We start from the raw sequence: 26,176 nt of genomic DNA, 5'->3' as shown, positions 1-26,176 counted from the left end.
CCCCGTATGTAACTCTGTGTTGTTGTTTTTATTGCACTGCTTTGCTTTATCTTGGCCAGGTTGCAGTTGTAAATGAGAACTTCTCAACTGGCTTACCTGGTTAAATAAAGGTGAAATATATATTTATTTTTTAAAGACCTTATTGGTGGAGTGCTGCAGAGATGGTTGTCCTTCTGGAAGGTTCTCCCATCTCCACAGAGGAACTCTGGAGCTCTGTCAGAGTGACCATTGTGTTCTTGGTCACCTCCCTGACCAAGGCCCTTCTCCCCCGATTGCTCAGTTTGGCCAAGTAGCCAGCTCTAGGAAGAGTCTTGGTGGTTCCAAATTTATTCCATTTAAGAATGATGGAGGCCACTGTGTTTTTGGGGACCTTCAATGCTGCAGACATTTTTTGGTACACTTCCGCAGATCTGTGCCTCGACACAATCCTGTCTCGGATCTCTACGGACAATTCCTTCGACCTCACTTGGTTTTTGCTCGGATCAACCATATATAGACGGTTGTTTGCCTTTCCAAATCATGTCCAATCAATTGAATTTACCACAGGTGGAATCCAATCAAGTTGTAGAAACATCTCAAGGATGATCAATGGAAACTGGATGCACCTGAGCTCAATTTCAAGTCTGATAGTAAAGGGTCTGAATACTTATGTAAATAAGTTATTTCTGTTTTTTATTTCATTTTTAATATTTAAAAAAATGGTTTTCGGTTTGTCATTATGGGGTATTGTGTGTAGATTGATGAGGGAAAAAATATTTTTGTCCATTTTAGAATAAGGCTATAACGTGGAAAAAGTGAAGGGGTCTGAATACTTTCCGAATGCACTGTTGATGAAAAGATGATAGAAAAGGCCTTACCAAGATGAAGATGAGCTAGATCCTCTCCTATCTGTCCACCTGTATTTCACGACTATGACCAAGAGGAGTCAGACAAATCTCAATCACTCCATCTCACACACTTGACACATTAGAAAAAATTATCTCTACTGTTACTATGAAGAAATACAATGATAACACATAAAACACTGTAACTGATAAAACAAAACTATCCCTCATTCAATGGCAGTTTATTTTACCTTTACATGTTGCTGTGTAATTGTGTGTGTGTGTGTGTGTGTGTGTATATGTGTCTCTGTGTGTGCACGCACTGAGTGTGCATGTGTGTCTGTGCACATACACATGTGTATGTACTGGAAGTGCATATGATGTGTGTGTGTGCGCGTGTGCATGCGTGCGTGCGCGTGGACTTACGTGTGTGTTTGTGTGTGCATGCGTGTGTGCACTTGTCTATGTGTGTGTGTGTGTGTGTATTTGTACTAACTGGTGTGTGTGTGTGTGTGTGCAGGGCCTGCTGAAGGTGGCAATTGACAACGCGCGGGCCCAGGAGAAGCAGGTGCAGCTGGAGAAGACGGAGCTGAAGATGGAGCTGTTCAGGGAAAGAGATCTCAGGGAGACCCTGGAGAAACAGCTCGCTATCGAACAGAAGAACAGAGGTAGGTGTGTGTGTGTGTGTCTGTGTGTGTTTGCACACAAAATAACAGAGGTACTGACAACCACCTGGCAGAGCGCGCGAGAGAGATGGAGAGAGATAGAGGGGGGAGGGGGAGGGGGGGGGGGGGGGGGGTTGTATGTGAAAGAGAATGACTCAGAGTCTCTGTGTGTGGGTCACATAGCAGTGCAGTCTACTATCTACTGCTCACAAGAACAACAATTACATTACACCAGGGATATTCAACCAGGGTCCACGGAGGTACTGCAGCATTCCTCCTCCTCCAAACACGGCGAGTTGAGTTGATGCCAAAGAGCTCGATTTTGGTCTCATCTGACCACAACACTTTCACCCAGTTCTCCTTTGAATCATTCCGATGATCATTGGCAAAGTTCAGACGGGCCTGTATATGTGCTTTCTTGAGCAGGGGGACCTTGCGGGCGCTGCAGGATTTCAGTCCTTCACGGCGTAGTGTGTTACCAATTGTTTTCTTGGTGACTATGGTCCCAGCTGCCTTGAGATCATTGACAAGATCCTCCGGTGTAGTTCTGGGCTGATTCCTCACCGTTCTCATGATCATTGCAACTCCACAAGGTGAGATCTTGCATGGAGCCCCAGGCCGAGGGAGATTGACAGTGAAATCACACTACAAACAATCACCCTCATGCTCTTAAGGAAATTGTGAATGTCATGGATACATTAGAACTAGTAGATATATGGAGGCTTATATATCCTGATCTAGTGAGATATACATGGCGGAGACTCAATCAAGCTAGTCGTCTTGACTTCTTTCTTATGTCATTCTCGTTGGCACCAAAAGTTAAAAAAGTGTTGATAGGGGACAGAATGCGGTCAGACCATCATATAATTAGCATATACATTACTCTTACTGAATTTCCACGTGGGCGAGGATATTGGAAATTTAATCAAAGCCTATTGGATGATAACTTGTTTTTAACTAGGACAGAGGAATTTATAACTGATTTTTTACAACATAACATAGGTACAGCAAATCCCCTTATTGTATGGGACACCTTTAAATGTGCCTTTAGAGGCCATGCAATTCAGTACTCATCTTGAAAACAAAAGCAATTTAGGTCAAAAGAGTCCACACTAACAAAGGAAATAGAAGGTCTAACAGAACAGATAGGATAGCAATAGAAACTGTAACATAGAGGCTCAGAATAAATTAGTGGAAAAACAAAAAGAAATTGAGAAATGTATTCAAGAAAGATCAAGTGTAATATATTATAAAAATAAAGCAAACTGTATGGAATATGGGGGAAAATGCACTAAATTAGTTTTATATCTTCAACATAGGAATGCTACCAAAAATAATTTATTGAAACTGGTTACAAATGACGGAGTCACCCATGATTCACCAAATTATATTTTGAAGGAGGAAACAAAGTACTTTAAGCATATGTTTTCATTTCAGTCGCCTCCATCTCCTCTAACTGAAGCAAATTGTAGAGATTTTTTTTTCTATTTATAATGTAAAATTAACAGCCATACAGAAAGACTCATGTGAAGGTGAAATTACAGAGGAGGAACTTCTGGATGCAATTACAGACTTTAAGTCCGGGAAAACTCCAGGGTTGGATGGCATACCAGTCGAGGTATACCAAACCTTTTTTGATATACTCAGAGGACCGTTATTAGCATGTTTTAACCACTCCTATATAAATGGTAGATTATCAGACACTCAAGAAGAAGGTCTGATTTCATTATTACTGAAACAGGATACAAGTGGAAAATATAAAGATCCAGTCCATTAAAAAAATTGGCGGCCCCTTACACTTCAGTGTTGTGATGCAAAAATTCTAGAAAAAATGTATAGCGCATAGAATTAAAAAGGTATTGTCGGACATTATTCATTCTAATCAGACAGGTTTTTTACATGGGCAATACATTGGAGATAATATAAGACAAGTACTGGAAACAATAGAACACTATGAAAAATGTGGGAAACCAGGCCTACTATTCATAGCAGACTTCAAAAAGGCATTTGATAAAGTATGACTGGGGTTTATATATAAATGCCGGGAGCATTCCAATTTTGGACAATCTCTTATAAATTGGGTTAAAATCATGTATAGTAACCCTAGGTGTAAAATAGTAAATAATGGCTATTTCTCAGAAAGTTTTAAACGGTCAAGAGGAGTGAAACAAGGTTGTCCACTATCGGCATATCTATTTATTATTGCCATCGACATTTACATTTACATTTAAGTCATTTAGCAGATGCTCTTATCGAGATGTTAGCTATTAAAATCAGTTCCAATAATAATATCAAGGGATTAGAAATCCAGGGCTTAAAAACAAAGGTCTCATTGTACGCTGATGATTCATGTTTTCTTTTCTTTCTAACCTCTCTGGATTACAACCAAATTATGATAAATTTACTATATTACGTATTGGATCACAAAAAAATACAATTTTTACATTACCATGTAGTTTACCAATTAAATGGTCTGATGGTGATGTGGATATACTCGGAATACATATCCCAAATGAAATAAATGATCTCACTCCCAAAAAAATTAATAGAAAGTTAGCAAAAATAGATAAGATCTTGCTACCATGGAAAGGTAAATACCTGTCAATTTGTGGAAAAATCACCCTGATTAACTCTTTAGTATTATCACAGTTTACCTATTTGCTTATGGTCTTGCCTACGCCTAGCGAACAGTTTTTTTTTATTATATGAGAAAAAAATATTCCATTTTATTTGGAACGGCAAGCCAGACAAAATTAAACGGGCCTATTTATATAATGAATATGAATTAGGAGGACAGAAATTATTAAATATTAAAGCATTAGGCTTATCACTAAAAGCTTCAGTCATACAAAAATTATACTTAAATCCGAACTGGTTCTCTAGCAAACTAGTAACATTGTCTCACCCAATGTTCAAGAAGGGACTTTTTCCCTTTATTCAGATTACAACCTCTCACTTTCAGGTATTTGAAAAGGAAATCATCTCCCAAATATAACTATTTCTAAAACAAGCCATAGAAAGTTGGTTGCAATTTCAATTTAATCCTCCAGAAATGACAGAACAAATATTGCAACAAATATTGTGGTTAAACTCAAATATACTAATTGATTAAAAAAACGTTCTTTTTTGAGAAAATGTTTAAAAAAGGTATAATCTTCGTAAATGATATTATCGGTAGGAATGGTGGAGTTATGTCACACATGCAGCTAACAAAAACATATGGAAATGTCTGCTCTACCCAAAATTACAACCAAATAATTGCAGCATTACCGCAACAATGGAAGAGGAAAGTGAAAGGAGGAAAAAGTAAGTATCTTGTCTGTCGGCCTTGCATTAAAGAACATAATTGGTTAAAGGAAATTGTGATAAATAAAAAAGTTTACCAGTTTCATTTAAGGACCAAAAGAGTGACAGCCGTCCTATTCTTGCTACCAATAGAATGTTATTTGTATGGGGGATACAATCTTCCCAGCTCTGCAGATTTGGCTGTGAAGAGAAAGAATCATTAGATAATTTGTTTTGTTATTGTCCATTTGTAGCTTGATTCTGGACACAGGTCCAGGAATGGCTGAAGGATTGCAATATTTTTATGGAGCTGACTACTGGGTGATCTGAAAAGTCATAGTCAATCGATCAATAATATAATAATATTTTTAGCAAAAAAAATTATTTTCAATTCACAAACTGTAGAAACAATGAGAATAGAAAGGTTCAGAACTTTTGTAAAACATCACAGTACAGTTGAAAAAGATATGGCAAATGGAAATCCAATATGGATGGTGTTGAATGGAGCTGAAGGATGGGACTAATAACAACAACTAATAACAACAAGATAACTAGTGTAAGACATGCTGTGTCCATAATAAGTATATAGGTTATATATTGTTAGCTTTTGTGAAAGAGCACAGTTAGAAAGATATGGCATATAGAAGCATACCAGATGGACATCATGAAAATGATCGGAGGAAGTTCAGGAGTAAAAACAAACAAAATATAATTATTGACTGTGTCCATAAAATGTATATAGTACGTATAAGCATTAAGTAGAGGCCTAAGCATTGTTGTTCACTAGTTTACTCCAATTAGGGAAGGGATGGTGGGGTTGGAAAGTAATAAATAGAAACATACAGTGAGGGAAAATAGTATTTGATCCCCTGCTGATTTTGTACGTTTGCCCACTGACAAAGAAATGATCAGTCTATAATTTTAATGGTAGGTTTATTTGAACAGTGAGAGACAGAATAACAACAAAAAAATCCAGAAAAACGCATGTCAAAAATGTTATAAATTGATTTGCATTTTAATGAGGGAAATAAGTATTTGACCCCCTCTCAATCAGAAAGATTTCTGGCTCCCAGGTGTATTTTATACAGGTAACGAGTTGAGATTAGGAGCACAATCTTAAAGGGAGTGCTCCTAATCTCAGCTTGTTACCTGTATAAAAGACACCTGTCCACAAAAGCAATCAATCAATCAGATTCCAAACTCTCCACCATGGCCAAGACCAAAGAGCTCTCCAAGGATGTCAGGGACAAGATTGTAGACCTACACAAGGATGGAATGGGCTACAAGACCATCGCCAAGCAGCTTGGTGAGAAGGTGACAACAGTTGGTGCGATTATTCGCAAATGGAAGAAACACAAAAGACCTGACAATCTCCCTCTGCCTGTGGCTCCATGCAAGATCTCACCTCGTGGAGTTGCAATGATCATGAGAACAGTGAGGAATCAGCCCAGAACTACACGGGAGGATCTTGTCAATGATCTCAAGGCAGCTGGGACCATAGTCACCAAGAAAACAATTGGTAACACACTACGCCGTGAAGGACTGAAATCCTGCAGCGCCCACAAGGTCCCCCTGCTCAAGAAAGCACATATACAGGGCCGTGTGAAGTTTGCCAATGAACATCTGAATGATTCAGAGGAAAACTGGGTGAAAGTGTTTTGGTCAGATGAGACCAAAATGGAGCTCTTTGGCATCAACTCAACTCGCCGTGTTTGGAGGAGGACGAATGCTGCCTATGACCCCAAGAACACCATCCCCACTGTCAAACATGGAGGTGGAAACATTATGCTTTGGGGGTGTTTTTCTGCTAAGGGGACAGGACAACTTCACCCCACAAAGGAACGATGGACGGGGCCATGTACCGTCAAATCTTGGGTGAGAACCTCCTTCCCTCAGACAGGGCATTGAAAATGGGTCGTGGATGGGTATTACAGCATGACAATGACCCAAAACACACGGCCAAGGCAACAAAGGAGTTGCTGAAGAAGAACCACATTAAGGTCCTGGAGTGGCCTAGCCAGTCTCCAGACCTTAATCCCATAGAAAATCTGTGGAGGTAGCTGAAGGTTCGAGTTGCCAAACGTCAGCCTCGAAACCTTAATGACTTGGAGAAGATCTGCAAAGAGGAGTGGAACAAAATCCCTCCTGAGATGTGTGCAAACCTGGTGGCCAACTACAAGAAACGTCTGACCTCTGTGATTGCCAACAAGGGTTTTGCCACCAAGTACTAAGTCATGTTTTGCAGAGGGGTCAAATACTTATTTCCCTCATTAAAATGCAAATCACTTTATAACATTTTTTACATGCGTTTTTCTGGATTTTGTTGTTGTTATTCTGTCTCTCACTGTTCAAATAAACCTACCATTAAAATTATAGACTGATCATGTCTTTGTCAGTGGGCAAACGTACAAAATCATTAGGGGATCAAATACTTTTTTCCCTCACTGTATATAGTTTTAAAGGATATGTATGTATATATATATATGTATGTATGTATGTATATGCGTATATGTATGTATGTGTATGTATGTATATATATATATATATATATATATATATATATATATATATATATATATATATATATATATATATATATATATATTTATATGTATATATATATATATGTATATATATATATATTATGCGAGAGAAAAAAACAAGTGATGCAGACAATTACATTGATGGAAGTAACAATCTATCTGCAATATTAAAGCTCATCTACCCCCCCAAAAAAAACAAAATAGAAAAAAAAAAAAAAAAGACTTGAAACAAGCAGTTCTTGCTCGATAACACACAAATGTCGCTGAGTTACAGCAGTTCTGCATGGAAGAAAATTCCTCCACAGCGACGTGAGAGACTGATCAACAACTACAGGAAGTGTTTGGTTGGAGTCATTGCAGTGAAAGGTGGCACAACCAGTTATTAAGTGTAAGGGGGCAATTACTTTTTCACACAGGGGCATTGGGTGTTGCTTAACTTTGTTCACTCAGGTTTCCTTTATCTAATATTAGGTTTTGGTTGAAGATCTGATAACATTCAGTATCAAAAATATGCAAAAGTAAAGAAAATTAGAAAGGGGGCAAATACTTTTTCACGGCACTGTACCATTTAAAGATTATAATTACAATGGATCAATACAATAGAATGGTCCGCCCTGTTCTTCATTCACAATTGGTGATTACATAATTATGCATCGTTCGCTTCCCCTCACTCATCAACTCACACATTCTCCCCTTTCTCCCCATCATACTTTACTTAATTTATTTCATCCGTTGTTATATGTGTGAAATTAGTTTCGATATAGTTTAGGTTCAGTTTCGAGGCACTTATCGGGGTGATTATCAGCTGGGCACTGCACTTTCAACTGTTGGGAGAAGGAGGAGCAACGGGGGATAACCATTCAAAAAAATGACATGCCCTCCTAAAACTGGTTATAACTCCAGTTCTGTTTGTGATATTAAGATTCTAACACTGACAGTGTGTTATATAGACTTATTTAGGAAAAGTCACGGACGGAGGGGGTCATGACTTTAAAAATGGTAGAGTAATAAATAAATAAAAATCATGAGCATTCAAAATTAATGCTTTAGCGGTTCTAGTGTTAACCAGCTAAACAGCTGCTCTTAGTCGAAAATGTGTTTGGAGTTACCTTTTTAGCAAATTATAATGTGGGTAGGTCAAAATAATGAAAAACGATCTACCAAGTCTACTCATTTAAAAATGTTGATTACTTCTCCTTGCCATTATCATTCACCTGGTGATAAGACAAGACGTGACATTTTTTGGGAAGCTAATGCAATCCCTGGGCAAGAAAAGGTTGGAGACTCATGCAGTACACAATATGCACACAGCACAGTACATGATCCTACATATAGTATCTAAATGAAAATACATTGCATGCATCCTAAATGGCACCATATACCCTATGTAGTGCACTACTTTTGACCGGGGCCCATAGGGTACATTTTGGGACACAGCCCTTGAAATTCGATTGAGTATGCATGTTTCAGAGCTCATTAAAACAGTTTAACACACATATCTAAATAATTAACAGGGTCATACATGCATAAGAAAACTGCTGTGTGTTTCTATGTCGCTGCTTCCAATGAACGAACCACTTAGTATTGTTCCCCACCGCTGCGAGAGATCAGATAATTATGGATCCATATTGAATTATAGAAATTAATGATTCATCGTCATACTAAACAAAAGTGACACAAATAGAACTTAAGTTAACACGTTTGTGTTTTATAAAGCTCTGCAACAGTTTAATCAAATACTCTATTATTTAATGAGCCAATTTCATGAAAACACCCTTAGAAATTAGCTCATTTTCTTTAAGACCCTCCAGCAGTTTGCTGATTTGAATTATGTCCAAATATTTTTTATTGAACACACACAAGAATGGTGTATAGGTAAGAAATACATGTGTACAGTTCTTATCTAAACATAAGAGAACAGACATGAACAACAAGACCCAGAGTTCTGAACACAAAACAAATATTACAAAACAAGACATACAGAACAGGGACAAGTAGAAAGAAAAAGGGTAGATGTAACCCCCCACTTATACCCCCCTTTATCCCCCCCCTTATTCCACCCTATTCCCCTCCCGACTGCTCGAATGTCGGGGCCAGCACACGCTGCCCAAAGGTAGATTACAATATGACAATTGAGAGTGCGTTAAAAAGTACAAATTCACAGCGCCGACTGGTCCAGGTAAGAGAGGAAAGGCTGCCAGATTTTATCAAATGTTGATAATTTATTGTTCAGAATATATCTAATTCTTTCTAAGTGTACAGTGTTTGCCAATTCGCTGAGCCATCATTTAGTAGGGGGCGCTTCCCTCCTTTTCCAAAACAACAAGATTTTTTTTTGCCGAAATGAGACTGTAAGAGATGAGTTGTTTTTGGGAGTTGGTTAATCCGTTTAGGGAATCGGACACTCCCAGGATTATCAGAAGCGGGTCTGGGTCTATTGAAGTCTCCAGAACTTCAGAGAGGACCCCAAAAATGCCACACCAATAACCATACAGACTAGAGCATAGGGCAAAGCAGTGGAGTAGTGTACCCTGCTCAGCCTGACATGTATCACACATAGGGGATGTATCAGGAAATATCCTATGCAGTTTAGTTTTGGAATAGTGTAATCTGTGTAATACCTTAAATTGTATGAGACGATGTCTGGAGTTAATGGAGCAGGTGTGGATATACTCCAAGCTATCCTCCCAGTCTCCCACCGAAATATCAGTCCCTAGTTCTTCAACTCTCCCCATCGCTCAAAGGTGTTATCAAGGTTAGAGGGTGCAAAGGAGGGATTCCTGGCAACAGGGAGCATGAATGATATTGGTCTAAGCTCAAAGTGGACTTTAATTTGCTTCCAGATTCGGACTGTGCTATGTATAATAGGATTCTTACGGTAAAGTGACATCTCCAGATTGACAGGTGACAAAATCACAGCACCAATAGAGAAGGGGTCCTCCCGCTCCATGCTAAGCCAGCTGGATGGCGGGGGTGCGTCATCCAGCAAAAACGTAACAGCGTGGAGGTTAGCGGCCCAATAGTAAAATATAAAATTTGGGAGAGACAATCCTCCTTCCATCTTGGATTTACATAGGTGTTTTTTGCCTATCCTGTGTGTTTTATAATCCCAGATGAAAGGATTGATAATAGAGTCCAGTTGTTTATGAAAGGATTTAGGTATGAATACTGGGATGTTCTGGTATAGGTAGAGCAGTTGTGGGAGGAAGACCATTTTAATGGCATTAATTCTTCCGAGCAGAGAAATTGGGAGAGTTCTCCAAAATTGTATGTTTGCCTTGAGATTTTGCATCAGAGAAGGGAAATTCTCTTTAAATAGTAAGGAGTATTGTTTGGTAACTACAATTCCAAGGTAGATACATTTTTCTGAAGATAACTTAACTGGAAGATGTTCTAGCCAGGAGGTGTTTTGCAACCGTATGGGCATTAATTCACTCTTGTTCCAATTTATTCTGTATCCCGAGAAGGTACCAAACAAATTAATCACCTCAAGAATAGCTGGAATACTAGCTTGGGGTTCTGTTACATAGAGGAGAATATCATCTGCGTATAGGGAAATCTTATTTAGAGTATCTTTAGTATTATAGCCGTGTATTGCTGAATGAGATCTGATCGCTTGAGCGAGAGGTTCAATAATTAGGGCGAAGAGCATAGGCGACAGCGCACAACCCTGCCTTGTCCCTCTGTGAAGGTTAAATTGGGGCGACATTGATTGGTTAGTGAGTATTCTCGCACAGGGGTTCCTATATAAAAGCTGGATCCAATTTATGAACCCATCTCCAATATTACATTTCTGTAGGACCTTGAATAGATAGGGCCACTCAACTTGGTCAAAGGCCTTTTCGGCGTCAAGAGATATAACGGCAAGGTCCACGTTAGGTAACCTCTGAGAATACATAATGTTGAAGAGGCGCCTGAGATTGAAGAATGAGTTTCTATTAGGGATAAAGCCGGTCTGGTCCGAATGGACCAATTTGCCAATTAAAGTGCTAAGCCTGTTAGCCAGAGTTTTTGCTAAAATCTTTTGGTCTGTATTAAGGAGGGATATTGGTCTGTATGACCCTACCTCTTCCGGATCTTTACCCTTCTTATGTATAACTGTAATAAACGCCTCATCCAAAGTAGATGGGAGAGCTCCATTCTCATTGGCCCGAACCAACATTTTCTGCAGGTAGGGAGAGAGCATGTTGCTGAATGTTTTATAGAATTCACCAGGGTATCCATCTGGGCCCGGGGTCTTGCCACTTTTTAGAGATTTAATTGTTTCTCTAATTTCTTCAAGAGATATTTCCTTATTCAGGAAGTTAGAGTCTTCCTGGTTCAGGGCAGGAAGATTACAGTCCTCCAAAAAGTTTTGCATAATTAAGGGGTTAGGATCCGCTTTAGATGTATATAGAGTCTCATAAAACTGACGGAATCTGTCATTGATGTCTTTGGAGGAGGAGAGTATTTCCCCAGATGCAGATTTAACTTTGTGAATCATTCGGTCACTCACATTTTTTCGAAGTTGTCTGGCGAGTAATTTGTGTGGTTTTTCACCAAACTCAAAATATTTTTGCTTGGCATAGAGAAAAGATTTAGCAATTTTAGCCGAGGGGATCTGATTGTATTTAAATTTTAAAGACATAATTTTTCTATGTTTCTCCATAGATGGATGTCTAGCATTCTCCCTATCCAGTAAGTGAATTTGTCCCTCCAGTTCTACCAATTTTTTTCTGTTTTGCCTACTCCTGGCATTCTGAAAGGAGATGATACAGCCTCTCAAATAAGCCTTCAGCGTTTCCCACAATAATGCTGGGGAAGTCTCTGTGTTGTCGTTGGTATCAAAGAAAAATGTAATTTGGTCTTTAAGATGTTCACAGAATGTTGGTTCTGTGAGGAGCTGAGGATTCAACCTCCAGACCCTCTCGTTTGGTACGATGTCACCCAATCTCAGGGAGAAGGTGAGTGGACTGTGGTCAGAGATTATAATATCATGATGTCTCACATTACAGGTATAGGGGAGTAGTTTAGCATCAACCAAAAAGTAGTCAATTCGAGTATATACATTGTGAACATGAGAGTAAAAGGAGTATTCCCTACCCGTAGGATTAGAGATTCTCCATATATCAAATAAGTTCGAATTTTTTATGTAGGTATTCAAGAATTCACTTGAATAGGAGGTAGGGGTTCGCCGGGTAGAGGATCTATCCAAATATTGGTCTAGTACACAGTTAAGGTCCCCTCCAATGACCAGATTAGTATGGGAGATATCTGGAATCAGGGCAACGACTCTTTTGAAAAAAGAGGGGTTATCAATGTTTGGCCCATAGATATTTAGTAGAGTTACAGAAGTAGAATGACCCCCGACATAACGACCCTCTTTATCCACAATAGTGGTTTTATGTAGAAAGGGAATTCCTTTCCATACCAGAATCGCTGTGCCTCTCGTTTTGGCAGAGAAGTTAGGGTGATACACTTGCCCCACCCACTTACATTTAAGTCTGTTATGAGATTTGTTTTTCAGATGGGTTTCTTGCAAAAATATAATATCAGACGAAAGTGCTTTCAAGTGGGCTAGGACCCTGCCTCTCTTAATTGGTTCGTTTAAACCCTTGACATTCCAGGAAGTGAATGTAAGTCCCGCCCTCCTCTCATTTGTAGTTCCTATGGTGGCCTGCATAATATGTAACTCACTAAAAAGGTAAGAAAGCGCACCAAACCATCACGATCAGCATATGTAGCACCTACACCCGAGCAGTATCCAACCCACCCCTCCCCCCGTAAGCACCTTTACTCTCCACCCTGTTCCCCTACTTTCCCCAACCTTTACCCCCCCCATCAACCCACATTTAACAGGCATACACACATAGGACAGAAAAAAATATGAAAATAAAAATAACAAACATATTGTCTGGCCAATGCCAAAAAAGCATGGCGCGACCTCGAACAAGAGGTAAAACAAAAATAAAATCCCAACTATACGCTCACCTCTCACTATCCTAGAACTTCTGCTAACATATGAACTGAGGAGGCTCCCGCACTTAAAGTGTTCAATTAGCATCTAATAAACCTAAACAGAATAAGTTGCAACTTAAACATATTGCGCACTTAAGGTTCATCTTGGGTCAATCCCTGAGATAAGCAAGATGTATCATCACAATATTCTATTGCTAAGCAATACCGGTCTAAACATAAACCATCAGTAACCGACATAGACAGCAGTACAGTTACATATTGTGGGTTAGGAGATGGGAACAAGGATTTTGATAAATTGAACGTACCCCCCAATCAAAAAATAATTTAAAAAAATTGTGATTTATATATACATATGTGCACACATACACGTGCATATATATATATATATATATATATATATATATATATATATATATATATATATAGCACACACACACACATATACACACGTATACACACACACATACATACACACAACCCCCCAAAAAAATATACATATAAAATAAATATTCTTAAATATATACAGATACATACACACACATACACACATACATCCATACACACACATCTACATACACAAACAATCATACCCCAGAATAATAATCTATACTAATTTAAAATATACACATACATAATACTAAAATGCTAAGAGAAAATAATAATAAAGTACAAATAATAATTATTATATGTACGCACACCTACACAGACACAAGCACCACGGAGGGCTGGTGGGAATCAGATCGTGAAAGCGGGCAAGGCTATGACAAAGGCAGAACAGGACAAAGCATCAACTTGCTATCCAGGTGTCTGTGTCTGCCCCTTCCCAACCATCACCCCCAGACCCCTGCAAGCAATAAATACATGGTATGGTAATAGGAATAATGTAAGAATTGAAAAATAAATAACGAAACAATACAAAAATGGGGGAATATAAGTACAGTGGGGAGAACAAGTATTTGATACACTGCCGATTTTGCAGGTTTTCCTACTTACATTTGACATTTTTTACATTTTTAGTCATTTAGCAGACGCTCTTATCCAGAGCGACTTACAGTTAGTGAATACATATCTTTTTATACTGCCCCCCCGTGGGAATCAAACCCACAACCCTGGCGTTGCGAACGCCATGCTCTATCAACTGAGCTACATCCCTGCCGGCCATTCCCTCCCCTACCCTGGACGACGCTGGGCCAATTGTGCGCCGCCCATGAGTCTCCCGGTCGCGGCCGGCTGCGACAGAGCCTGGATTCCAACCAGGATCTCTAGTGGCACAGTTAGCACTGCGATGCAGTGCCTTAGACCACTGCGCCACTCAGGAGCATGTAGAGGTCTGTCATTTTTATCATAGGTACACTTCAACTGTGAGAGACGGAATCTTAATCAAAAATCCAGAAAATCACATTGTATGATTTTTAAGTAATTAATTTGCATTTTATTGCATGACATAAGTATTTGATACATCAGAAAAGCAGAACTTAATATTTGGTACAGAAACCTTTGTTTGCAATTACAGAGATCATACGTTTCCTGTAGGTCTTGACCAGGTTTGCACACACTGCAGCAGGGATTTTGGCCCACTCCTCCATACAGACCTTCTCCAGATCCTTCAGGTTTCGGGGGCTGTCGCTGGGCAATACGGACTTTCAGCTCCCTCCAAAGATTTTCTATTGGGTTCAGGTCTGGAGACTGGCTAGGCCACTCCAGGACCTTGAGATGCTTCTTACGGAGCCACTCCTTAGTTGCCCTGGCTGTGTGTTTCGGGTCGTTGTCATGCTGGAAGACCCAGGCACGACCCATCTTCAATGCTCTTACTGAGGGAAGGAGGTTGTTGGCCAAGATCTCGTGATACATGGCCCCTTCCATCCTCCCCTCAATACGGTGCAGTCGTCCTGTCCCCTTTGCAGAAAAGCATCCCCAAATAATGATTTTTCCACCTCCATGCTTCATGGTTGGGATGGTGATCTTGGGGTTGTACTCATCCTTCTTCTTCCTCCAAACACGGCGAGTGGAGTTTAGACCAAAAAGCTCTATTTTTGTCTCATCAGACCACATGACCTTCTCCCATTCCTCCTCTGGATCATCCAGATGGTCATTGGCAAACTTCAGACGGGCCTGGACATGCGCTGGCTTGAGCAGGGGGACCTTGCGTGCGCTGCAGGATTTTAATCCATGACGGCGTAGTGTGTTACTAATGGTTTTCTTTGAGACTGTGGTCCCAGGTCTCTTCAGGTCATTGACCAGGTCCTGCCGTGTAGTTCTGGGCTGATCCCTCACCTTCCTCATGATCATTGATGCCCCACGAGGTGAGATCTTGCACGGAGCCCCAGACCGAGGGTGATTGACCGTCATCTTGAACTTCTTCCAATTTCTAATAATTGCGCCAACAGTTGTTGCCTTCTCACCAAGCTGCTTGCCTATTGTCCTGTAGCCCATCCCAGCCTTGTGCAGGTCTACAATTTTAACCCTGATGTCCTTACACAGCGCTCTGGTCTTGGCCATTGTGGAGAGGTTGGAGTCTGTTTGATTGAGTGTGTGGACAGGTGTCTTTTATACAGGTAACGAGTTCAAACAGGTGCAATTAATACAGGTAATGAGTGGAGAACAGGAGGGCTTCTTAAAGAAAAACTAACAGGTCTGTGAGAGCCGGAATTCTTACTGGTTGGTAGGTGATCAAATACTTATGTCATGCAATAAAATGCAAATTAATTACTTAAAAATCATACAATGTGATTTTCTGGATTTTTGTTTTAGATTCCGTCTCTCACAGTTGAAGTGTACCTATAATAAAAATTACAGACCTCTACATGCTTTGTAAGTAGGAAAACCTGCAAAATCGGCAGTGTATCAAATACTTGTTCTCCCCACTGTATATCCATCCGAAAGTGTCAATGATCCGACCTGGAAGGCCTCCCAAACAGGCATCGCTCTAAACCCAGTCGGAATGAAAGTGAAATTAACGTTAAGTGAGAGCTCTGACCGCCCTCCATTGGTCAGCTCATCGTATTACATGTTCGGTAGCCCTTGCTGAGACCGTTTAATACGGTTTCACCCGTTATGGTATGGTATGGATTTGAGTCCGTGAGCAGACCCTAACACACAATGACAAGGCACTCTAACCTGTACTGGGGATTGGTGTATATTCCCGGATAACCTTCTCTGTGTCCAAAACCGAGGAGAGCCAAATCTTCTCCCCGGAAGGCGGGGTAATTCTTAGTCTTGCAGGGAAGAGCAAGGCTGGGCGAAGATGGAGTCCTCATAGACACGAAAGGGGTGCCCTTTATGTAACAGGTTGCCCCTCATTCGAGCCTCGCGCTGGATAAGATCCTTGGTCTTGAAACTGTGACAACAGATGATTACTGGGCGAGGACGCTGGCCCGGTCCAGGCACTGGGACAAGGGCGCGATGTGCACGGTCCAGTAGGGGATCCGACGCAAAAACATCCGGTCCCATTGCATCCTTCAGTAGCTTGGCGAAGAAGTCGGTGGGGCGAGAGCCCGCCTCCACCCCTTCTGCCAGACCCACAACGCGAAGGTTATGACGCCTGGATCTGCCCTCCAGGTCGACCACTTTCACAGAAAGCCTCTGCACATTATCCTGCAATGACGTGCATAGCTTCTCTAACTCATCGATCCTACCAGCGTTGAATTCAGAAGCTTTCTCAAGGTCCACAATACTCTGGCCCTGCGAAGCGACCGTTCGAATGGTGCTCTCGATTTTAGTGTCCAGTTCAGCAATAGTAGCCTTAAGATCCTCCGCTATAGCAACACGTAGTTCTCCCAAAGCCCGGGTAAGTTCTGTAAGTGTCACGTTGTTACCTGTGCCTTCCGCCATGTTTGTCTCGTTGTTTGGTGGGGAGTAGGCCTCTGATGTGGATTTATTGTCCTTTGGTCGCTTATTACTAGGCATTTTCACATAGAAAGTTATAATATTGTATTAGAAAGAAAAGTTTGTTGTAACAAGTGCAATAAAGTAAGTTAGGTTAGATTATTTCGCAAAAAAGTTGCGGGAGCCTCTCACACACAGCCGTTCACTCCAACATGCTAGCTCCGCCCCCTGCTGATTTGAATTCAATAGTCTGCTAAATGACTAAAATTTAAATGTAATATAGTTTGCAAAGTCTTATTTCCAGCACAAGCCAGCCCAAGTCTTCTCAATCTCCCTTTGACATAAATTCATGATTTTGAGCGTTCATTCCATGTTAGGATTTCAGCCCAAATGTTGCCTTAAAAACTTCTTACATTTTCTGTAGAGGGAAAACTCAGTTTCTACTCTGTTGTTTGCAACGTTTCTGCCCTGTAGTTTTTGATGATTCCAGCGCCACCTCTTGGCATAAGCGATGTTTATTTAAATCATTTTTTAATGAACTCAGTCAGGGTCTCAACTTACTACTGTATGTAAGAATAGTAAAATACACCTGGTGCAATTTCGAAATGTTGTTGTGCATCAGAATAGGTTTTCTTGTTATATCAGTCATTCAATTAGCTACCAATTAGCCATGTACATTTTTTAAATAGTAATTAGTCCAGCCAGCTATCTAAACTTGTAGTAATCATGGCCAAATGCCGAACGGGCACGCAGGGCACATGCCCAGGGACCCTGACCTCCAGGGGGCCCCGATTTATTTTATTAGTCATTCTCATTCAGATATCATATTAACATGGCATAAGTCATGGCAAAATGTGTAGAATTGTAGAAATGTTGCTTTAAAGGCCCCACCAGAGGCCAATGCCGTCCCTATTTCAATGTAATTCTTGTCCTGTAGCGGAAATCTCGTTTAGGTTCCACCTCTGAATTGAGGGTGGGAATGTTGTGGTGATTTCAATCAATCAATCAGTCAATCAATCACATTCAATCAAATTGTATTTGTCACATGCTTCATAAACAACAGGTGTAGACTAACAGTGAAATGCTTAAAGATAATAACACAAGGAATAAATACAGAATGAGTAACGAACAACAACTTGGCTATATACACAGGGTACCAGTACCGAGTCGATGTGCAAGGGTACGAGGTAATTGAGGTAGATACGTTATGTAAATATAGGTAGGGGTAAAGTGACTAGGCAAAAGGATAGATAATAAGCAGTAGCAGCAGTGTTTGTGATGAATAATAATAGTTAGTGCAAAAAGGGTCAATGCAGATAGTCCGGGTAGCTATTTGGTTAACTATTTAGCAGTCTTATGGCTTGGGGGTAGAAGCTGTTCAGCGTCCTGTTGGTTACAGACTTGGTGCATCAGTACTGCTTGCTGTACAGTAGCAGAAAGAACAGTCTATGACTTGGGTGGCTGGAGTCTTTGACAATTTTTAGGGCCTTCCTCTGACACCGCCTGGTATAGAGGTCCTGGATGGCAGGGAGCTCGGCCCCAGTGATGTACTGGGCCGTATGCACTACCATCTGTAACGCCAAGTAGTTGCCATACCCAAGCGGTGATGCTCTCAATGGTGCAGCTGTATAACTTTTTGATGATCTGAGGGCCCATGCCAAATATTTTCAGCCTCCTGAGGGAGAAGAGGCATTGTCGTGCCTTCTTGACAACTGTGTTGGTGTGTGTGGACCATTTTCATTCCTTAGTGATGTGGACACCGACCCGCTCCACTACAGCCCCGTAGATGTGGATGAGGGCGTGCTCGGCCCTCCGTTTCCTGTAGTCCACGATCAGCTCCTTTGTTTTGCTGATGTTAAGGGAAAGGTTGTTGTCCTGGCACTACATTGTTAGGTCACTGACCTCCTCCCTATAGGCTGTCTCATCGTCGTCAGTGATCAGGCCTACCACCAACGTGTCGTCAACAACCTTAATGATGGTGTTTGAGTCGTGTGCGGCCACGCAGTCGTGGGTGAACAGGGAGTACAGGTAGGGACAAAGCATGCACCCCTGAGGGGCCCCCGTGTTGAGGGTCCACGTGGAGTGGTGAAATAACAACAAGTAGGGCACTGACAGCTGTCAGTGTAGCTAGCTAGCAAGCTAACCTTATCTAGCTAGATAATGTTATCTGTTGTTGCTACACCGTATTCAAAAGATTAGCCAGCTGGCTAGGCTATGGCTGGTTCTGGATCTGGATTTGTCATAAGCATTTAGGGAAAACTTTGCCACAGATGGAAACCAGTATCTTTGACTTTGCCATCTATTGTTATCTCCAAATTTTGGCATGTTCCATAATTCGCGGCCGCAAATCTGCCATAGCTAATATGGATAGCCTAACTATTGAACATTTTGGACTAGAGACACGTTTTTCTACATTGTAATGGACACGGTGCAACATTTGGTAGGCTGCGGGCAGGCGCTATAGCAATGACAAGTCAGCCAGTGCTCATGCCATGGTTCTCACAGCTAGGGGAAGTGAAATGATAGGCCATATTGACTTTGCTCAAGATGGACACCGCAAATGATATATAACAACACCCTGAGCACATCGGACATGAAACGAAATACCAATATCAATGTAATAACAGCACAAAATAGATAAACAACTACGTGGAATTTTCTTTCGCATGTATTATAAGATAGACATGTGTGATTTCTAGCTGCACCAATCAAAGCAGTGGAGCATGGTCAAAACCATTCATCTTCAGGCGACGAGGGAGTGGGGTTCCAAAATGCAATCATATCACTCGGAACTTTACCATTCATAAAATGGTCATACACTACCAGTCAAAAGTTTTAGAACACCTACTCATTCAAGGGTTTTTCTTTATTTTTTTAAAATTTCTACATTGTAGAATAATAGTGAAGACATCAAAACTATGAAATAACACATATCATGTAGTAACCAAAAAAGTGTTAAACAAATCAAAATATATTTTATATTTGAGATTCTTCAAATAGCCACCCTTTGCCTTGATGACAGCTTTGCACACTCTTGGCATTCTCTCAACCAGCTTCACCTGGAATGCTTTTCCAGCAGCTTGAAGGAGTTCCCACATATGCTTAGCACTTGTTGGCTGCTTTTCCTTCACTCTGCGGTCCAACTCATCCCAAACCATCTCAATTTGGTTGAGGTCAGAGGATAGTGGAGGCCAGGTCATCTGATGCAGCACTCCATCACTCTCCTTCTTGGTAAAATAGACAATTACACAGCCTGGAGGTGTGTTAGGTCATTGTCCTGTTGAAAAACAAATGATAGTCTCACTAAGCCCAAACCAGATGGGATGGCGTATCGCTGCAGAATGCTGTGGTAGCCATGCTGGTTAAGTGTGCCTTGAATTCTAAATAAATCACAGACAGTGTCACCAGCAAAGCACCCCACACCATAACACCTCCTCCTCCATGCTTTACGGTGGGAAATACACATGCAGAGATCATCCGTTCACCCAACAAAGACATGGCGGTTGGAACCAAAAATCTCCAATTTGGACTCCAGACCAAAGGACAAATTACCACCGGTCTAATCTCCATTGCTCGTGTTTCTTAGCCCAAGCAAGTCTCTTCTTATTATTTAGTAGTGGTTTCTTTGCAGCAATTCGACCATGAAGGCCTGATTCACGCAGTCTCCTCTGAACAGTTGATGTTGAGATGTGTTTATTTGGGCTGGTAGCTCTAATGAACTTATCCTCTGCAGCAGAGGTAACTCTGGGTCTTCCATTCCTGTGGCGGTCCTCATGAGAGCCAGTTTCATCATAGCACTTGATGGTTTTTGTGACTGTACTTGAAGAAACTTTCAAAGTTCTTGAAATGTTCCATAATGACTGACCTTCATGCCTTAAAGTAATGATGGACTGTCGTTTCTCTTTGCTTATTTGAGTCATAATATGGACTTGGTCTTTTACCAAATAGGGCTATCTTCTGTATCAAAATAAGTGAAACTTGACAAATTATCCAATTGATTCTGATAATTTGCTGGTAAAAAACATAAGTTTGCACCCCCTATTTTTATTTGCTCTATGGCTCAGGCAGCCAAGTGTAGGCTACGGCGAAAAGCTGTTTGGCTCAGCCAAAGAATATCTATTATATTGCTCAGCTCAGTCACGACTCGCGAAGAGGAAGACATTTGCAGGTGTTTCCGATTAATAAACAATGCCATGGTGGTGGGTGGTAACATTGAAATAAAACCCAGCCCGAAAAGAAATGTAGACTGAAAAGTATTATTACGTCATATATATCTGAAGTTACAACTTCATATCATACTTTGACTAAAACAATAACTTATTGACTGAAATCATTGTGCAACATCATGGGTAAGCTATGGGCATCGTCTTTCAGCAAAAAAATCCCGCAAAAAAGTGAATTTCCGCTCTTGTGGGCATTTAAATCTTCAAAAATGTATCTCCACCCCATGGCAAAATGAGTAGATCTGCATTATATTTGTTATATATTTGCACAAAAAAATATCTGCCCATGGCAAAATGTAACGAATTGCAGGAAATTAACTTCTAAACAAAAATGTTTCTCTCCGCCGTCAGAGAGGGGTCACTAAAATGTTTTGCTGTGAGGTGGGGGCCCCCCCAACCAAATCTCGCTTAGGGCTCCAAAAGGCTAGAGCCCTAATATGTTTATCTTGTCTCTCACCACACTTGCCAAGTCATTGTAAATAACAATTTATTCCTAATTGATATGCTTGATTAGAAAAAGGTTAAATAAAAGTAATTTGATACATTTGTCCTTTTCTCTCTTTTCCCTCAGCAATAATCCAGAAGCGTTTGAAGAAGGAGAAGAAGGCTAAGAGGAAACTGCAGGAGGCTCTGGGGTATGAGTCCAAGAGGAGGGAGCAGGCCGAACAGTGCATCAAACAGCCGTCACCCTCAGAGAGCCTGCGCTCACTCAATGGTTAGTGGTGTTTTTTATTCACGGTTTCACTCTACTTTCATGTATTTATATGCTTTCTGTATGTATTTCACTGTTTGCAGCAAAGACATTTGCTTCTTGGGGGATCATAGAGTGTTGTACTGTACTGTACTGTCCTATCCTGTCCTGTACTCTGTTCTACTGTACTGTGCTCTCCTCTTTTCTCCTCTCCTTTGTTTTGAGTGCTAGCTAAAGACAATAGATCGCATTTACACTCAATCACGGTGTTGTGCTAACAACTCATAGTGTTATGGGTTATTGTCTTTACATTTTGTAAGTTATACCAAGCTAAATCATGATGCAGCAATCTGACTGATCATTCAATGTCTTATTGTATCCATCCTTATTCAAATAAACAAATATTTTTCACTTACAGGAAATTTTGTTTTTCAGTGAAAGCTTTTAGTGTGGCTGGTCCATGTGAAGGATGTTTAAATTGGAATGGACAACATTTGAACTACTTTGCAGATATGAAACAAACAGACAATGATATAATCAGTCAAAAATATCAAATTCCCAGTTTATGCTTCAAAACAAACTTCATAAGAGGTTTTAAAAATAGGTTATATTTGAATCAAAATTCCATGACTTACATTAAGGCATTGTTGGCATAATTAAGGCATTGTTGGCAGAATAGATTGATGCAGTTCATTGCATGATTAATATAATTCACCAATGCATTTCATGGTAGTCCCAAAAATATTGCTATCAGGTTGTAAATCACAGCTGGCCTGGTACATTGTTTGCTGCCTCCACCCATTCGGGATGCACTGTTTCAGTTTCAATGACTCAATATTTTGAACAGCAACGGACGACTGTAACTAAGGCTGGGAATTTCAATACAATTTCAATGACTCAATATTTTGAACAAAAACAAACGACTGTAACTAAGCCTGGGAATGTCAATACAATCAAACTAGCAAGGGCAATGATCACAAGTCAGTCATAACGTGGCTAATAGGCTAGTGCACATGTGTAAAACACAAGGCCTGCAGGCTGCATAGGACACACAAGCGAGTATAAATAAGTAAACACTTGAGTCATCTACTTTATTAAATTACAGCCTGATGTGCACACATCGGTGAATTCAAATTCAATAGCATTGCATTTGAGCAGTAGCCTAGGCTGGCTACTCAACTACAATACATTTTGAGTGCACCATACAGCAATGCTGCATTCAACTGCACCGGTGATCCATGCAGTGCAAAAACATTCAAAACATGTTTTAAGTTTACATTTTACAACAACCTATAGCTACGTTTTTTGTTATTTGGAGTTATTAAATACATATTATGCACATCTGCAAGCATAGCAGCAAAGGCTGGACAAATATTATTTATCTCTTTTGTTTTAATATGTTAAAATGCTATATACAGCATCCTATGCATTTGGACAATTAATAGACACTAGCTCATCTCGCTCTGGCTAGCATTAGTTGTTGATCTTGTTGTTGTTGATGTGCATAGGCAACTGAGGGAGAGATAGCCTGTCTTTTCATGGTTGTTTGATCAATAGGACTGTGAAGTTCTCAAATGTAAGAGGACTCCCGTGGTATTTACCTATTGCAGAAACCCATTCAGGTGGATTTTTTGTTGCTTTTGGCGAATGCGTTCTGATGATCTGAAGTCGCGCTGTTTCTACTGCCTGAAAACACACAGTCCAGTTCAAAGTGAATGATGACAGATCTGTGTGGCAAATGGCTTATTTGCATATAGGCCTACTGTAGCTCTGATTGGCTATGGCGCACCGGTCTGCGTAGACTCCGGTACTGAACAAGACAGATGTTTTTATTAGGTTTTATTTACTGCAGTGTCTATTAATTGTCCAAACGCACGGCCACTTTCCCACTCTATATTGCTATAGAATTTTCACAAATGCCTTACTATACGTCATTCCCAAACATTCTATGAATTGATGAAAATGTGAAAATGACCATATCTAAGTGCTCCCTTGTCAGAAAATGTAAAAAAAAAAAAATAAGGTGTCATATTATTTCTGGGAGTGTATATGAACATATTTTAATAAGATTTCATGTTGATAAAACGCTGTCAGTTCCACTTTAACATAGTTTCTGTTCTATCCCTCTGCTGTCCCAGACTCACTGACCCCAGAGATGGAGAGTGACCGCAGCACTGGAAGAACAGATGCTGAGAGGGCAATACAAGGTACATGAACCTGATCTCTCTCTCTCCCTGTTTTACTCCCTGTTTCACTCTCTCGTTATTCTCTAGCTTAATCTCTCTATTTATCATTGTTCCTCTGTCTGTATGTTTATCTTCATCTCTCTCTCTCTCTCTCTCTCTCTCTCTCTCTCTCTCTCTCTCTCTCTCTCTCTCTCTCTCTCTCTCTCTCTCTCTCTCTCTCTCTCTCTCTCTCTCTCTCTCTCTCTCTCTCTCTCTCTCTCTCTCTCTCTCTCTCTCTCTCTCTCTCTCTCTCTCTCTCTCTCTCTCTCTCTCCTCTCTCTCTCTCTCTCTCTCTCTCTCTCTCTCTCTCTCTCTCTCTCTCTCTCTCTCTCTCTCTCTCTCTCTCTCTCTCTCTCTCTCTTCTCTCTTCTCTCTCTCTCTCTCTCTCTCTCTGTGTAACTCTGCCTGCTGTTGAAGTGTACAGCTTGCCATCTGGGTCACAGCACGGGGTGGGGGGGGGACATTAATCACCTGTTTGTTTGCCTTGTGGGGTCTTGGGTATGAGGTAGGGGGTGGTGATAACCTCTGAAGACTGCAGCACTGTCTTGGGCTGCATCCCAAATGACACTTTATTTCCAATGTAGTGTATTCTCTATCTAGTGCACTAATTTTGACCAGGGCAAATAACTTTTATTCATTCAGGGGCACCCAATTGAGACAAGTTGCCCTGAGGACAAACATTGAGTCAAGAACTGGCAAGTTGACTATATAATATGCTTCCTGCTGTTCATTTAAAAAAAGCCCACTTTAAATCTTAGCTTTTTAACTAGCTAATCAGGATGTTTTTTAAACATTAGATCTTTATCAATCCAAATGCCCAGATATTTATAGGTAGGAACCCACTCGTGAGAGAACCATCCAATGAGTGAATATGTAGCACATCTGATACATTTTTCTGTGAATTAAAGAACAACATATATTTAGTTTTGCTCATATTAAGTACAAGTTTTAAATCAACAAGGGCTTTCTGTAATGTAACAAAATCAGATTGCAGCTCTAACATAGCTTGGTCAACAGTCAGTGCAATGGCATACATAACCGTATCGTCTGCATACAGATGAATATTACAGGATTTAATACATAGACCAACATTATTCATATAAATAGTAAAGAGAAAAGGTCCCGAAATCAACCCCTGCGGTACACCTTTTGTAATATTGAGGAAACTAGACTTGACACCATCAGAAAACACATTTTGTGTCCTGTTGGTCAAATAGTTCTTAAACCATTTCCAAGACTCCTTATCCAGGCCCATTTCAGACAGTTTTTGAATGAGTAGGGAATGGTCAAGGGTGTCAAATGCCTTGGAAAGGTCTATAAATAAGGGAGCATAGGATCTAGGCAATTTAACACATCATTTAAAACAAGCATAGTGGCTGAAACTGTGCTATGTCCAGATCTAAAACCAGATTGGTGCATATTTAGAATAGAGTGAGACGTTTAAAAAGTTATTAGCTGGGAGTTGATCAGGGATTCTATTACCTTGTCTAGGCAAGATAACTTGGCGATTGTAGGGAATAGGGTACAATTTGGGAACACGACACCTCTCACTTCTTCATTAGTATCATTATGTCTTCCTCTAATAATCCCCAACAGTGTCTCTCCCACCCTTCCTTCCCCCCTGCTCCTAACATCACCCCTTTATCACTGACACAGGTCTCAATTCCCCCTGGAAAATACAAACATTACACAGTAAATCACTATGATACCGGGAACTAGACAACATCTTCAGGGGACCATGACACAACGTCCCAAGAACGCCAAAAAAAAAAGTACTCGGGATGTACTGGAAACTAGACAAACCTCCAGGGCACCATGACACAATATCCAGAGAATGTCCTAGAAATGTGCTCAGGACCAACCCAGAAACTACATTAAACCTCCAAGGGACAATGACATAATGTCCCAAGAACGTTCAGGGGACCTTCAGGGGACCA

At 40.5% G+C, this 26,176-nt stretch overlaps 1 protein-coding gene across 2 annotated transcripts in view; it reads left to right on the top strand.

Annotated features, from left to right (window-relative positions):
• The window catches only part of LOC121551191 (dachshund homolog 1-like), a 355,740-nt gene that overhangs the window by 322,898 nt on the left and 6,666 nt on the right, over positions 1-26,176 (top strand). For both annotated transcript variants that reach the window (XM_041863748.1, XM_041863740.1), the window contains exons 8-10: positions 1,345-1,492; positions 21,895-22,038; positions 24,153-24,221. In XM_041863748.1, the coding sequence (XP_041719682.1) occupies positions 1,345-1,492; positions 21,895-22,038; positions 24,153-24,221 (361 nt within the window). The remainder of the gene's footprint in view (positions 1-1,344; positions 1,493-21,894; positions 22,039-24,152; positions 24,222-26,176) is intronic.

This window comes from Coregonus clupeaformis, chromosome 40 (assembly GCF_020615455.1).
Source record: "Coregonus clupeaformis isolate EN_2021a chromosome 40, ASM2061545v1, whole genome shotgun sequence".
Lineage (NCBI taxonomy): Eukaryota > Metazoa > Chordata > Actinopteri > Salmoniformes > Salmonidae > Coregonus > Coregonus clupeaformis.
This window is presented reverse-complemented; position numbering and strand designations above follow the sequence as displayed.